Below are 15885 nucleotides of genomic sequence, written 5' to 3'. Positions count from 1 at the left end.
CAGGAAACATGAAATTGCTACTCTCCCCTTAATTGGTTTAGTGGTGGACTCGGCAGGGGCAGGTTAATGATTGGACTGGATGATCTTAAAGCTCTTTTCCAACTTAAACGATTCGATGATTCTCTTCTGCAGCCCCCCCGGTAATCACGCAAGGGATGAAAGACGCTGTGGTACTCCGATGCCTACGGCTTGCTTCCCTGCCTTTGCCCAGGCAAAAGTGAATTAGCTTTCCCCTTTGTTTCAGGAAAATTAAGGGAATTACAGAAAAGGAGTAACAAGACATTGAAAGTCCCTGGAAATATTCCAGGACAGGCTGGACGGGGCTCTGAGCACCCTGGGCTGGTTAAAGCTGTCCCTGGCACTGCAGGGGCTGGGCTGGGTGGGCTCTGAAGGGCCCTTCCCACCCAAAGCATTCCATGATTCCATGATTCTGTGATTCTATGACATTAAAAATACTGGCTAGCAAGTGCTATATCCCAGTCTTGCTGGAGAGTTAAAAAGGAAATCAATTCTGGGCATTAATACCGGTGTTTTCTGGGTGCTGCAGTGATTACGCTAACATAAGCTCACCAAAGACCTGCACAGACATGCGACCGCCGGCTCGCCTCGTGCACACCCCATCAGCAGGACACCTCGTGACCACCCACGCTGGAACCCAAAATTCCCCGTCCTCCCTTAGGTGCCCTCAGCCAGCTGAGTCCCAGCCCGGGAAACCCCGCCGGAGTCCTGCCAGCGCGTTAAAGCAGCGGCGCAGGAGCGCGCAGCACCAGCACCGCACACGCTGCCGCCCGCCTCTCCTCCGAGCATCTCCTGCCGCAGATCCTGCTGGAGTCAGACTCGGCGCTGCTGCGGGATCACAGGCTCTGCCTTTCGAAGGCATCACGGCACAGGAACACTAGGCCGAGCCATAAACCCCTTACGTTACGATTGTTAAAAGGCAATGGATTCTCTATCGATCGTTTTGACATCGCCCCACCCACGCGGAGCATGAAGCCGGTCGGTATCACGCTACTTGGGAACCCAGCACGCGCAGTCTGAGCGATTCCTCCGTTCCCTGCTTGTAGGGGAACCTCGGGGTGGTCTTACAGGACCAGCTGAAACACCCGCGAGTCTGCCGTTACGGCTCGCATTCCTCCTGGAAAGGAAAATACGTCTGGTAACAGGTATCTTTTTACAGGACAGGACGCAGCGGGTGCAAGTGGAAATCCTAGAAAGCTCCAGCCTGCTGAGCCTTGCCGTGCTGAACGCGGGATCCGCGGAGCCTCCTGCCACGCTCCTCTGCTTGCGCTCGGCTCATCCCCGTCCCGCTCCCGCACCTCGGGCGCTGCAAGGGCGCCGGGCGAAGGTGCGTTCCGGGAGAGCAAACCACGAGAACGCTTCTCAAAAATAGCAGGTGCAGCTACTTCAGGCGAAGCAAGGTCTCCAGCTTTTGCTTGTTATTTATCCCCTTTTCAAGAATACAGGACCCATATTATTAGTTAGCGATAGGACGAGAGGAAATGGGCTTAAGCTGCGCCAGGGGAGGTTTAGGTTGGAAATTAGGAAAAATTACTTTACGGAAAGGGTGGTCAAGCATTGGAACAGGCTGCCCAGAGAGGTGGGGGAGTCCCCATCCCTGGAAGTGTTCAAAAAACAGGTAGATGTGGCACTTGGGGACATGGATTAGTCTAGTCTACCCTTGATTGGCTTAGAGTAGACTTGGTAGTGTAGGTTAATGGTTGGACTGGATGATCTTAAAGGTCTTTTCCAACCTAAACGATTCTATGATTCTATGATTAATTGGAACGCTCTAAAATCCGTCGTACGTACACTCTGCTACATCTCCCCAAGTTAATTCTTTTCCCTGTTGTATGATTATTACTTCGCTTTTCTTGACAGCTCGTAATTTGTATCGTAATTTGATCTTACAGTTAATAAAACCTGACCAAGACTTCTCAATAACCTTTACGCCTGTGCAGCAGCCCAGGGAGACAGAAAAGGGATTGCAACAGGGCAGATGGGCACAAACGTGGTAACCGGGAGGAGAGGAATTACACACACTCGACTAGCGCGACAGACTGCTCCGCGGGTGCCGTTAGGGATGAACGTACGGACCGGGGCGAAGACCGCGGCTTTATGCTTACGTCTGGTCTCCTCGTGCAAAGTCCAGCATCAGCACAGACGGTCAGGACCAGCCTTCCCGTCTTACTATCGCTTTTTGGGCCAACGACATTCCCAGCTGAAGGGACAACGAGTTCAAATTCCTATTGGGAATGATAAATTCCTTAAGAGACCCCAAACGAAATGGCTGCAGCACCTCCAAGTACTAGGAAGCGTGCCCCGAAAGGGATGTGTGACAGGAGACGGGCAGATGTCAAGCTTGAGACCGCTATCGTTTATACACTCGCCAACACTCTCGTACTACAAGTATTTAAAAAAAGGGACAGAAAAATGTACCAGAAGTAACCTGTCATACTGTATTTATTGCACAAATTTCCCCTAAAACTGGGAATGGTTATAATAATACAAGTGCACATCTTGGGAAATATATACAAAAACAGAAGAGAGAACAAGTATGTACATTTTTACCCAGCATTTTACAAGTACCACCATCTAAATAATTTAGAGAAAGCAAAAAATTGTCATAAAACATCTATAACAACTAATAAGGAAAACGTATGCAAGGTGTAAAATCCTTTCTTTTAAATATTTTTTTTGTTCTTAGCAGCCCAGTGTTTGCCAATTGCAACGAAACCAAATTTGCCAATTTGCGTGCCTAGTACACTTAGTTTTCAGCCGGAAAATTAAGACATGTTAATGGAGATTGGTAATAGTGGAAAAAAGAAATCAAACATTAGTTTTCTAGTCACATAAAACAAATCGCGATACACTTTTTAAAAGTCGATGCTCTAGTCCTGTAAAAGATCCCTTTTTGTATTATTTAACAAATAGACATACGTACCACGTTGTTCACGTACCCTAAAAGTTAACTCACAGAATAACTTCCCATCGCACGAGGGTTTTGGCTGTGTTTCGACTTACGATACTGCTCGAGAGGGTGCGGCCGCTCGGCCCCGGGGGCTCTGCGGAGACCGGCGCAGCGGGCGGGCGACGAGGAAGCCGCATGCGTGGCCGCTTTCGCCTGGGACTGATGGAAATCATCGTTACCACGACGTTAACGGGTTGTGTTGGGAAGAAGACAGCAGAGAAGGTGCCGCCGAACCACCACCCTTTTCTCCTTCTCGAGTTAATACTCGTTTCAAGCTGTGCAAGGGCCTTTCTCGAGAGCCAAATCCGTTTCAAAGCAATACCTGCAATTCGCCTAATAATGGTTAAACGGAGGAGAACACAGTATTTTCCTGTAAGGATGCATTCTAAGCACAGTCCTGGGAGGTGCCAGGATGACGGCGCGGCGCGCCCCGGCCATTCGGGCACGTGCTACGGATGAACCTGCGTACGGATCCTCCCCGGAGGCAGGGGCACATCCTCGGGGTTCCTCAACCAGGACCACAACGCCATCAGGTTACAACTGCAAATCTATGTACAATGTTCAGAATCGTAACTATTGGCTATATAATGTATTATAGCAAAGAGTTAAAAACTCATATTCTGAGCTCAATCCTATATTTCATTAAAAATGTGTTTACACAACTGGGCCCCTACGTTTTGTGCTCATTCCAAAAGCCAGATGTAATAAAATTGCATGGTGGAAGAAAGGACGTTTGAAGAACAGGGGAGAAACATATCCCTAGATCGCGTATTAAACACACATTTCTTCCCTGCAGCAGTCAGCGTTAGATTTTATATACAAGAGGGTTTCAAATGACACTGCCTACATTAACGTTTGGTTTACTCACTAACGTAGACTCAGTCCTACGTGGAAAGGGCTGGGGGTTTGCCATGTAGATCTTCCCGGGAACAGAGTCTTAAGCCACAGATTTTAAATATTACTGAAAAAACACTCCGGGTGAGATCCTGGCCCCAGCGAAGGAAGGGAGGAGAGTTTTGTCGTTGACAGCGGCGGGGCAGGGATCACTCCTATTGTTTTCAAGTTTATCAAATGGTTAAAATAGATTTGTATTTAAAATAACTCTGCGAACAACAATAGCAGGCGTGCTATGCTATTGAAAAGATGATTACAGAATGACATATTTATAGAACTGTTCATAGAGTTTAGCGACCAAGCGAACACGTATCTCCTGCTTCTGTGGATAACCCACGAATTTCAATATGCCAACCGTAATCGATGAAAACAGAACCTAAAAATCAGCAACATTAATTGGCTGCTAGGACAACTACGCAAAGAAAAGCCTATAATGAAGTGTCCAGTTAAACTGAGGTAGTAGAGCCTTTGAAAACATAATCCACCTACCACTGTATATTTACATTACGTACACCAGGTTGGGTCCATCGGCTATTCGTACAACTATTGTATATACAATGACAAAACAGAGATGGCTGAGTCAAGGAGAAACGCTGAGAATAAAATAAACAACAGCTCCTGCTGGTAATTACACAAGTGAGTAGAAAAGGGATTAGAGCCATCTGCACCAAGGGTGTATTTGTCAAAAAAATAATTTTGATATTACTATACTATGGTGTAATCAATACTCAATTTTTTGTAGAATCGTTTTAAAAAATATATCAATTAGTTACCTGAGCAATTAAGGGTAATAGTCTATTCGTTTCTTCCCCCGATGCTTTGGTACAATTATTTCTAGTTCATTATTTCAATAGCTGACTGACTGCTGTAAAAAGAATAGGATGTTGCAAGAACATTACAGACCGTAAAAAAGTTAGAGGTAATAGTCATGTCATTCTGGGGACCCCATGGGGAAATTTCAGCCAACGTTCTCTTTAGCTTTTTTTTTTTTTTAAAACAGTTTGATTACGTTGTGGAAGAAAAGCATCACTTAATATAAAGCAACATTTAAACATTATAAACATTTAATACTGGTTACAACATCCGGCCAAGAAAGAGAATCTCCATCGCTCATTCGTCTGTTGGCCTCTTCCTCCCTCCTCCCCGTCCCCCCCGCTATGCCCTCTCCCCAGGAGAAAGATCATAAATAAATTTTGGAGCTGAGTGTCATTACTAAGCTTTTTACAAAACAAACCAGCTCCCGCAACCCCTGTTCTTCCTCTGGGAAGTATCCAGAATTTGACGATGACATGAAAAAATAAGAAGTTGTTTACAAATCATTGCAGCTTGAGAATTGCCGATCTTAACGAGATCCTAATCAGTAGAAGCCAGTCTGAAGACAGCTGCTGCGTTCTCTTGTTAAGTTTATAATTGGCGATAGCATCATGTATTTCTCAAAGCAGCTCTTCCTCACATTCCCCAGTATAAATTACAGTTAGCCACTGTGGCAGAAACTGATAAAAAAAAAAAAATGCAGATCTTCAGCTTTTGCTAAAATCTTTGCTTTTCCGTGGTTGAAATCTCGGGCTTACTCATTTTGCTTTTTTCCTTTCTTTATCCTTTTTTGTAAATGACCGAGTGGGAGAGGAAAAGTCTCCAACTGTTTGCATAACGTGCAGTCATATATGGAGGTGCTGCAGCTCAACGAGCAGTTTGTTTGAGTTGCTTCAGAGAGAAAGGAGCCAGAACCAGTTGTCTTCCACTTTGTTTCCAGAGGGGAAAAAAAGTCAACGTCTGTGGCCTCTGGCATTTTAAAGAAGTATCTGGGCAACGTATGGAGAGTGAGTGCTTGCTACAGCTGCCAGTAAAGGGAGGTCGCTGGATTCAATCCTAGAAGGAAGCAGAAGAGTCACATTTAATCTAACGTGAAACGTAGCTGGGCTGAACACGTGCGTTAGTAACCACATTGCCTGCTCAAGCCCAGCTCCGAGTGGCAGGACGTTCTGCAAGGAAAATTGAAGCCGATTGCGCTTCTCCCCTGACGCGGCACTGCCGGCTGGGTTACGCACCCCTCCAGCCACCAGATCGTTTCTAACCTCCCCTCCAGATGTGCCACAGCTCTGCACTCTCAACGCTGCCTTAGCTCCTACCCGCCTGGTTTGTTGGTTTTTTTTTTCTTTTTCCACAGAGCCAACAAACTGGCGAGAAAGCAAATGGAGGGACCAGCAGATTCCTTCCTACCCTCAAAGTAAAGGGAGCAAGAGTTGGGGGGCACAGCGCAGGAGGAGAGGACTGGGCTAAACTACTTCTGCAGCTACACCAAGGAAGCCCTGGCACCTCACCCCGCTGCAGCTGCTCCTCCAGCTCCACACATGCTCCGTGTGCCTTCCTGTACTCCTCTGCATAAAAAGATATTCAGAGCCTTCCTATAAACACCCCTTAAATAGCTTCTCTGCCTGTGCCCCACACCCACAGAGAGGCATTATGTGCCTTACATGACACAGAGGGTGTTTTCTGCCATGTAGGGAAAGTCAACCTGGAGGAATCAGGTGCCCCACGTTGTTCAGTGGTGACTGACCAACTAAGGAAGGAGTCTGATAAGCTCTGGAGTGCTGAGCCCATCTTCCTGCCCGGAGGGAAGAGAGAAAGGCCGGGGGATCCTCGGGATCAAGCAGTGACTAAGGAGAAGCCTGCGGCCATGGGTGATTTATGCCACACTACGGTTCCAGTCCCATTTAGGAATCCATTTCGCTGTGCTTAGAACAAGCCCAGGCGGAGGATTTGGCACCAGGAAACCCAGGGCAGCACTGCTCGGAGGAAGTTTGTGATCGTACCCCAGCACCATGCCCAGCTCCTTGACGTGAACTCTCATCTGGCCCTTGAGATACTCGGACAGCATCTTGCTTTTGAAATAGAGCTCCTGCAGCCGATCTTCCAGGTGCATAACACACTAGAAAGCAAAGGGAGTTGTGTCAGGGAGAAGACAGCGCTACGTCCAAACCACACCCAGCCTCAGAGCAAAACAGCACAGACCCCGTACATCTACTGCCTTTTCCGTGGCCGTGCCTAGGTGAATAATTAGTAAGATATTCACTGGCAAGACTCTTACTTTCGAGCAGAAGCTTTTGATTGCATGTTAAATCAGAATTAATGAGACAGTTGTCTTGATTACAGAGTCGCATTTAAACAGACAGCTCGAACAGCTACGTCAGGGTGCAATGGCTACTAAAATTGCAGCTATGGATAAATACACTAGGCAGAACCTTACAACCTCTTTCGCCTATGAAGTGAAAGGATGCTTTAAAAACATCGCCCTCTCGATTGTCATTCATACTTACGAAGTTTGGAGATAAATTATGCTTGTAAAGCTGAAGAGTGGAATGAAGCAGGTTGGAGACGAGACTCGAGACTAACACTTCTTTTCCCAGCTTATTATCAATCATTCGCCTCTGGCTACTGGCCACTTGCACCGTCCATTTGTCCGTGTCTGCAATAATGCAGACGGCTTCTGCAATCGGTTCATCCAGAACAGGATGCTAGAAACAAAAAAGGAATAGCAGAACCCTGAGGATGACAAACGACAACGGTCTTTTCACAAAACGTCACCATCCTGGATAGCAGGGATGGCATCCCAGACACTGCTTCATCTAAAATACAGTAACATGTGCCAACATTGCATCCCATCCATTAAAAACAGAGCTTTATTGTAAGCAAGGCACAGTCTTAGAAGGATAGTAGCTATTTTACATTTTCTTCCAGGCGTGTAAGCGTGTCACTGGCCGACAATTAAATCTTTTGATATTTGACATAAAGGGTTCTGACATATCCAAAGTATATTTTAAACCCCTAAAACTGAAAGTACTGAAAGTACCACCTTGCTGTTCAACACGGCGGTGTTAATGAGGTTTTATTCCCAGTTGTCACCGGTTTCCTTTATGGGAGGGCCAGCAGAGGGAGTCAGGAACCAAGCCTGCGCCCAGCTCCTCCATTCCTTCCAAGTAGCATTTCACCTCTCTAAAGCCATGGAGCTTTTAAAAAGGGAGTATTTGGAACCCCACTGTCCTTCCCCAAATATATTTTTGGGGCTGGAGTGTTAGGAAGCACCTCTTTCCAAAGATTCCCACAGGGACTTCACACAGGGCGAGGATGCAGTTATTATTTTACTTGAAGATAAGCATATAAAACCTTGCTCGGTCCTCTCGTATCCTCTCAATCTTTGACTTTCACAACTGAAGTTTAAGTCTGCTGATGGATGTGCGCCGCTATTAGGTTGTATTTCAGATAAACCCATTTCATTTAGCAACAGCTACCTCAGGCTGCTGCCTCTATTCCCTGAAGTTCAGTTACACTTCACAAATGGCTTAAACATTGGGCCTAAAACACAATGGCTTAAAACAGCGCCTAGAAAGGGGAGCAGAACTCCCCCCCGCAGGGTTGGGCACAGGGAAAGGGGACAGTAACACAGGGCACGGCTGCAGGAGGGGTAGCCGTGCCATCTGCGTAAGGTGTGATGCACGTCGTTAACTCGAGAGGTGGGGAAGAAGGGGACATTTCGGAGGCTCCCAGGGAGCGCTCGGAGAAGCAGGCTGCCTGCTCACCAGTCTGCGCGCGGGTCTTACCCCACTCCCTTGGGAATAAACTAGAGGGGAGCAGAATCACGCTCGTCAGTGACAGCCTGCTTTCCACTCCTCTCCTGGTGACTGTAAACGGGTAGGAAATACCACGCTTCCCAGTCATGCCCCAGTTCATCTAGGCAAAAGCTTCTGTGGAGAAGCGATGATTTCCAGCACACATGAGAAGTGTCCCTTAGGACAATTATCTTTACATTGCTTTCTCCTTTTCCAACCAAGCCTGCACTATTGGACGCTTTGACCACAATCCTAAAGAAGGAGTAACGTCCCCAAAATACTGAGCATTCTTGATGGCTTCACCGCAGAGAACACACAGTTCCGACCCCACAAGCAGCAGCACGTTGGTTAGAGTGCACGGAAAGAGGAGGGAGCAAAGGGAGCTTCCGCACAACCGCCGCGGCAAGACTCCGTGCCCGGGAAGAGATGCGCAGGGACCTCAGCGTTTGGTCTCATCTAACATCATTGCATCCTGCGGGCGTGCGACCATCAGCAGGCTGCCCGGCCTACAGGAGACGATGATTTCTCTACGGCTTAGCACAGAGATCCGTCTTCCCAAGGGCACGAGCCTCTCAGCTGGCTTCAGTGGGAGTCTGAGTTTTTGTGCTCCAGATTTGCAGTGAAATAGCCACGTTTTTCAGATACGTGAATTGAGAGAGGAGAAAAAATTGGTGACCTGGGACCGGAGAAATCTGAAGAGAGCTGCAACAGTAAATATTTCCACTTCCAGCAGGTTTGTACATTCAAAACATTTGCCTTTCCCTACTGTGACAAATACATTTACCAAATATAGCTTAATTACCTGCACAGCATGAGACAAATCTGACACCAAACAGTGCCTCAGCTTTTCATCACTTCCTATTCCTTGCAAAACAAAGTCAGGGACATAAGACGAACAGTAGCCACCTAGTAAGGATCTTCCAAAATTGGCAATACTGGGCTGGACAGAGTTCACTTCAACTAATTTTGACCTGCAAGAAAGGCATATCAAAGAGATGTACAATAGGAAGCAACAAATTCAGCTTACAGAGAGGTTGCATTTTCACATTTATCATATCTCTTCTAACTTCCGTTCCAGCACTTTTTAAAAAGAAAGAGTTTAAAGAGAGCTTTTGCAGTCAGCCCATTGTGGAAGAAAAAGATACGAGCCAAGATCGCAATGCACAATTAATATTTTTTTTCCAGACCGCTGACCTCTCTGTATTCTTTTACAACCAGCAAGCTCAAGAGACACTTTTCTAACCACTGATGCCAAGTTAGGCTACATTCCTCCAAACATGTGACATGAGAAGAGGCTCTATCTTTTTTAGGCTCCATTACTGCTGAATAGTACTTACCCAGGAAAGGGAATCTCATATTCTTCTGCCCAATCTTCCTGCTCTCCTCCATAATAGTTACCGCTTGGTCTAGTTAGATCATGACCTGTATCCTCACTTTCACTGTCACCCAGGGCACTATCTGAACTCTCATTTCTTGGAATGTCCCAATCAATTCCCGGGGCGACTTTTTTCTCTACGTTTTCTCTGTCCCCATGGGGGACGCGAATAGAGATTTTCTCTCTTTGGTCCTGCTCATTAAAGCAGTTTTTGTAGGTCTCTTGTCGAACAGAGTCCATAAATTTACAAAACTCACTAGGTGGTTTGCTAGTCTTTGTACACAGCTTTTTAGAAAACCCTAAACTACTGTTGTGAGCAAGAAGGTCTGTAGCTGCTTGCCCTGGAATATCATCAATAGTCCGGGTTTCAATTGAACTGTCATCAGTAAAATATTCATCAAACAGACTCATGCTCTCAGCGTTGTATGGATTTGGATTCCAGCTCTGATGCTCACTAGCAACTTGAGGAAAGGGTTCAGCTGTCCCACAGTCTCTATTTTGGTCCTCGACAGTTTGTTTAGCTTCACAGTTCTGATCAGCAGACACTCCTTCCTCCGTTGCTGGCGGGCTGTGATGCCTAGCGATTTGTTCCACTACTGCCTGACTTCTGAGTTCGATGTCTGAATCGGGTGACATGGAATCTCCGATGAGGAAAGTCACCTTTGTCTGAGCTTCAGCAGCACTGCAAGGAAACGCATCGCAGAAGAGCTTATCCGGCGGCTTCTTTTCCACAGCAATACCAGGTGACCTTGTTACGCTGACCGCCTGGTTGCCCGATTCCAGAGAGTCTTCGTTCCTCCACATGTTTGCTGTTGGCTCCAGATCAGATTCCGTCACCACACGTTTTTCTGGTGAAGCTGACCCTGTGCACACCACGGTCTCTAGTTTTGTGTCTAGGCAGGGTCTCGGTGGCTTAACATCAACAGCATCTTCCTGGCAATCGTCAGGAACAATAGTTCTGTTCTCATCTGAAGAAGTTTCCAGCTCTACCTTAGGAGTGTTTTGCGCGTCTTCTCTCTCTTGCTGTGAAACACCTTCTATGTTTTGTGCAAGGGAAATGGGACATTTGCAATATTTACAGCTACAGTTAGGAGTTCTCATTTCTTCAGACTCCATCGGCAGCAAGTTGCCCCTGTTCTTGTGCATTGTGACAAGCACATACTCAGATTCTTCTACTTCTCCTTTCTCCAGTGTGGTAGTTATAACAGTTCCAGGCATGACAATGGCTTCATCTTCCCCATTTTCTAGAAGATGCGTCTCTTGAAGTTCAGAGCATCTGATGAAGTAAGTAAGGAAATAAAGCAATCTCTGTACCAGGTCATGCCTTTTGCCAACCACCACTGTTTTTGCTAATCTCACAGGTGATCCAATAGCCCCATACAGGTCACCTAGAATAGGAAATAAAACAGACAATTATTTTGCATCTTTAAAACAAATTACTCCTCTAACAGACAATTGCTGTGGCTGGTTTTCAAAGGCCAGGTCTACAACAGAAAAATACTAAAGCAGAAGAGCGAGGACAGCTATGCTGGCATTTTGCTTTCAATACAGAGAATCCCAAAGATGCTGTTGGTATCGTATGTAAGGTGACACGCTGGTCAGGGAGACATCTGATCTCACATATTAGGGAGTATTCGCACCACCTAACTTCAGTGCCTAGCTTTGGAGGCCCATCTCCTGGGTTCCTTATATAGCCATGGGAGAGAGGAGGCATCTGCTCTGAATTACCCTGGATAGTCTGGAAACTGGGCTGAACTTTTACCCACCAAGAGAAAGCTGTAAGGAGAAACAAACCTATGCCAAGAATGAGGGCAAAAAGTGACAGTGGTGGGTGCATAGCTGAAGCCAACCTTCTTCTCTTCCTTCCCCTTGAGCTCTACTATGTGTTGGATGGGTTGTTTTGACTGTACTCCAGCTTCACCTGGGGAAGTGCCTGTGCATGTGTTGTTCTGGAGGTATTAGAGCACTGCATGAATGCAGGGACTCAGGGGACAAGGGATCCAAGAGGCCTCAAAGGCCAACCGAACCACAGTGGATCCCCCGAGGCCCATGAGCTCAGAAATCAAGCCTTCTTGCCAAGTCCCTAGCCATTCCCACCTATACCAGAATAGGGCAACCTTGCAAAACTCTCCTTTCCTTTCCCTCCCCTAACCAAATTCCATGAGAGTGTGTGTGCAGAGCAGGACAATCTGACCAGAGAGTAGGAAGTTCATCTCCTCTTCTCAACAGAGCAATTAGAAGACAGCATGACTAGCTACCCAATCAACTATGCTTTGAGACCTTACCCAGGGGGTGCCTAGCCATGATTTCCTGTACTGTGTCGCTTCTTTGCCTGTTGTACTGAGAGTATGTTCATTTCTTATCAAAAGATGGATTTCCTTGGCTTGGTCTTTCCAGAACCAGGCTTATTGATAGCAGCATCCCAAAAAATAAAAATTGGATTTTCCTTCTACAGGGAGGACCAGAGGAATCATAGAATGGTTTGGGTTGGAAGGGACCTTAAAGATCATCTTGTTCCAACCCCCCCGCCATGGGCACAGACACCTTCCACTAGACCAGGCTGCTCAAAGCCCCCTCCAACAATTCCAGGGATGGGGCATCCACAGCTTCTCTGGGCAACCTGTGCCAGTGCCTCACCACCCTCACAGTGAAGAATTTCTTCCTTATATCTCATCGCAATCTACCCTCTTTCAGTTTAAAGCCATTACCCCTTGTCCTATCACTACCTGCCCTTGCAAAAAGTCCCTCTCCAGCTGTCTTGTAGGCCCCCTTCGGGTACTGGAAGGCTGCAAGAAGGTCTCCCCGCAGCCTTCTCTTCTCCAGGCTGAACAACCCCAACTCTCTCAGCCTGGCCTCGTAGCAGAGGTGCTCCAGCCCTCGGATCATCTTCGTGGCCTCCTCTGGACTCATTCCAACAGGTCCACGTCCTTCTCATGCTGGGGGCCCCAGAGCTGGATGCAGGACTCCAGGTGGGGTCTCATGAGAGTGGAGTAGAGGGGGAGAGTCACCTCCCTCGGCCTACTGGTCACGCTGCTTTTGATGCGGCCCAGGATGTGTTTTGCTTTCTGGGCTGCAAGCACACATTGCCAGGTCATGTTGAGCTTCTCATCAACCAACACCCCCAACTCCTTCTCCTCAGGGCTGCTCTCAATCCATTCTCTGCCCAGCCTGTATTTGTGCTTGGGATTGCCCCGACCCATGTGCAGGACCTTGCATGTGGCCTTGTTGAACTTCATGAGGTTCACACGGGCCGCCCTCTCAAGCCTGTCAGGGTCCCCCTGGATGGCATTCCTTTCCTCCAAGTGTGTTGACTGCACCACATGGCTTGGTGTCATTGGCAAACCTGCTGAGGGTGGGCTCAATCCCCCGTCTATGTTGCTGACAAAGATGTTAAACAGCACCAGTCCCAATACCAACCCCTGAGGAACGCCACTCGTCACTGGTCTCCACTTGGACATTGAGCCATTGACCGCAACTCTGAGTGCAACCATCTAGCCAATTTCTTATCCACCGAGTGGTCAATCCATCAAATCCGTGTGTCTCCAATTTAGAGACAAGGATGTCGTGCGGGAAAGTGTCAAATGCTTTGCACAAGTCCAGGCAGATGATGTCAGTTGCTCTTCCCTTATCCTCCACATCACCAGGGCAAGTGACCTTAAAAGACCTGCCATAGATGACTAAAGAGGGCTTTACTTTTTGGCTGCCATTTTATAATTGATAATGCCTTAAGAAATTACAGCACATATAAAAAAATACAGTGACCACCTCTAAGCTTGAAATACCCACTTTTGTCTCATTTTGAATAAAAAAAAAAATTCAGCTTGAAGGGGAAGTAACAAGCATCCATAAAAACCACCACACGCACACCCATTGATGTAGAGCTGTTGGATGGTTTAGAGATGTTTGCCACATACCAAGCTGTGCCCACAGTGGGTTGTATGGATGAGTTTTGGCCAGCATGTCCACGCTCTGCGAAGAATGCTTTTCCAGGAAGATTCTTATAGGCGGCTGGCCATTCGGCATGACGGTGGGGACCCAGGCCAAGTGGTTAGTCAGGACTGCAGTCAGTAAAGCTGGTAAGAACCTGAAAGCAAAATGGTCAACATCTTTTTTTTCCAGGTGTACACTCAGGATGTTAAACTGACAGCAGTTCTACAGTCTATATGGATCAAGGATTGCAGAAACAACCTAACAAAGTCGGCAGAGATCATCCCTTCGGTCCTGGTTCTTTGGGGAGAGAAGGGAGGGCTGTACCCTCCCTCCCACCCCTGCAAAGCTCGTTTTTAGAACACGCATTTGAAGTAAAATGAAATATTTTAAACTTGTGGCATCTCGGTTCCTCTGTTTGGCAATAATTGTGAGACTTCCTATTTTGCAACCTTTATGTTGTAAAACATCTCAAAACCAACTTACTGCGTTCGCTGTAAGAAAACAGATGGAGTGTGTGGCCTCTGTACTCCCAGAAGGGGATCCCAAGCCCTTAAGATCTCTGACTATCGATGAGAAGGAAGGCTACTGCTACCAAACCTGTAAGATAAACTCGTTGCTGTAGCCTTTCATCTAACTGTTATGCAACTTCAGCACATATGGCTGCTCCTTTTCAAAAATAAAACCCCCCAAAATTCTGTAGCTCAGCCAGAAAGGCCGTGTCCTTACACTGGTAAAACATTTTTCACTAGCTAAGCAAGTAAGGCAAAAAGCCTTTCTGAAAAATGCTAACTATCTGATTTATTGTAACGATAAAGCGTGGTTTCTGCTCCACGGAGGGAAGACTTTCTTTCCCAGTCCCCTTTCCTGGCAGGAGGAGCGTGCAGAAGCGCAGCCCAAGAGCCTCCCGCATGCCGACAGATGGTGCTGGCGGCCGCTGCAGCGGCTCGGGCGCCCAGGGAGGAAAACAGTCAAATGCCACTGAGCCTCAAAATAATGCTATTTGAATAGTTTACAAGCATCAGGAACCCTAAATTTAGCCCCATTTCCTCACTGGAGACAGCCAAAGGAGGAAAAGAGATTTAAAACTGGATTGAAAAGGATATGGGGCTTGATTTTCCCTCTTGCTTCCATCGGTGTAAATCTTACTATATTTAAAATAAAGCAAGCAAACAAACCCAAATGAATGACCATTTAAATGTAACCGAGATGTATAGGGCTCAGAATGGCAGGGACCAAAGGGACTAACGCCAGGAAACGCCAGGAAAAAGCTTCTTTCAGGAAAAGCAGCGGGAACCGATTTTAAGAAAATACATTTGAACCCCTCACAACTCCCTACGGTCTCTCCCATTGCACTGAGGCAGGAGAAGGTGGACCACGCTGACCACTAATTATCACCCTCCCATCTGGGGGAGAGCAAAGATGACGAAGGTGGTGGTAAAGCTGGAAGATGGTGAGCAGCAGCCCCTTCCCCACCCTGCAGAGAGCAGTTTCCCCGGAGCTAACAGCTGGTCTTTCAGTGCCATTCCCACTCAAACTTCACATGTTTGTGCTCGTTTTAGGACTTAAATGGAGCCAAACACTTTAAAAACTTCCCCTATTCATGCCCCGGGGAAAGAGGATGAAGTGTTGACAAAAGAGTAAATTTATCAGATTCTCCCAAGTTTATCAAGAACATTCTCTTTCTCAATTTTTAACAACCGCTCACGGCTTTGTCCTGAGGGCAGAAAGGTGAGCACTAATGAAGCACACAATTTCTTTAGTGGCATTTTACAGAAGTCAGGTTTAAAAGCAATTTGCGGTCAGACAGTATTACAGACACGGCTCTTACTGAATGTCTAACCTTGCTCATCATATGATAACTGATTTTGAAAGGTAGATTAATGCATTTCATAAGGTATGTTCACCCCCTTCCAGACATACACACCCATCACGCGCTTCCTATGGACATGTTTCAAATGTTTAGCCTCTACCAAGATTGAGAGAATTGTGGGGAAGCAGGCATTTAATGAGAAACTTTCTTATTTCTTTTTTGTTTTAGAGAGAAGATATTTCTGAATGGTCTTTTGATTCTTTGATTACCCACATTTTAAAAACAGATTAAAAAATTGGTT

At 46.7% G+C, this 15885-nt stretch overlaps 1 protein-coding gene across 2 annotated transcripts in view; it reads right to left on the bottom strand.

Annotated features, from left to right (window-relative positions):
• Positions 1-3122: 3122 nt before the first annotated feature.
• The window catches only part of FNIP1 (folliculin interacting protein 1), a 71627-nt gene continuing 58864 nt past the window's right edge, over positions 3123-15885 (bottom strand). For both annotated transcript variants that reach the window (XM_075715306.1, XM_075715307.1), the window contains 6 exons: positions 13759-13928; positions 9807-11232; positions 9272-9440; positions 7180-7377; positions 6676-6791; positions 3123-5731 (listed from right to left, as the gene is read on the bottom strand). In XM_075715306.1, coding sequence (XP_075571421.1) covers positions 5653-5731; positions 6676-6791; positions 7180-7377; positions 9272-9440; positions 9807-11232; positions 13759-13928 — 2158 coding nt within the window. In that variant the 3' untranslated portion in view covers positions 3123-5652. The remainder of the gene's footprint in view (positions 5732-6675; positions 6792-7179; positions 7378-9271; positions 9441-9806; positions 11233-13758; positions 13929-15885) is intronic.

Source organism: Pelecanus crispus, chromosome 8 (genome assembly GCF_030463565.1).
Source record: "Pelecanus crispus isolate bPelCri1 chromosome 8, bPelCri1.pri, whole genome shotgun sequence".
Classification (NCBI taxonomy): domain Eukaryota; kingdom Metazoa; phylum Chordata; class Aves; order Pelecaniformes; family Pelecanidae; genus Pelecanus; species Pelecanus crispus.
This window is presented reverse-complemented; position numbering and strand designations above follow the sequence as displayed.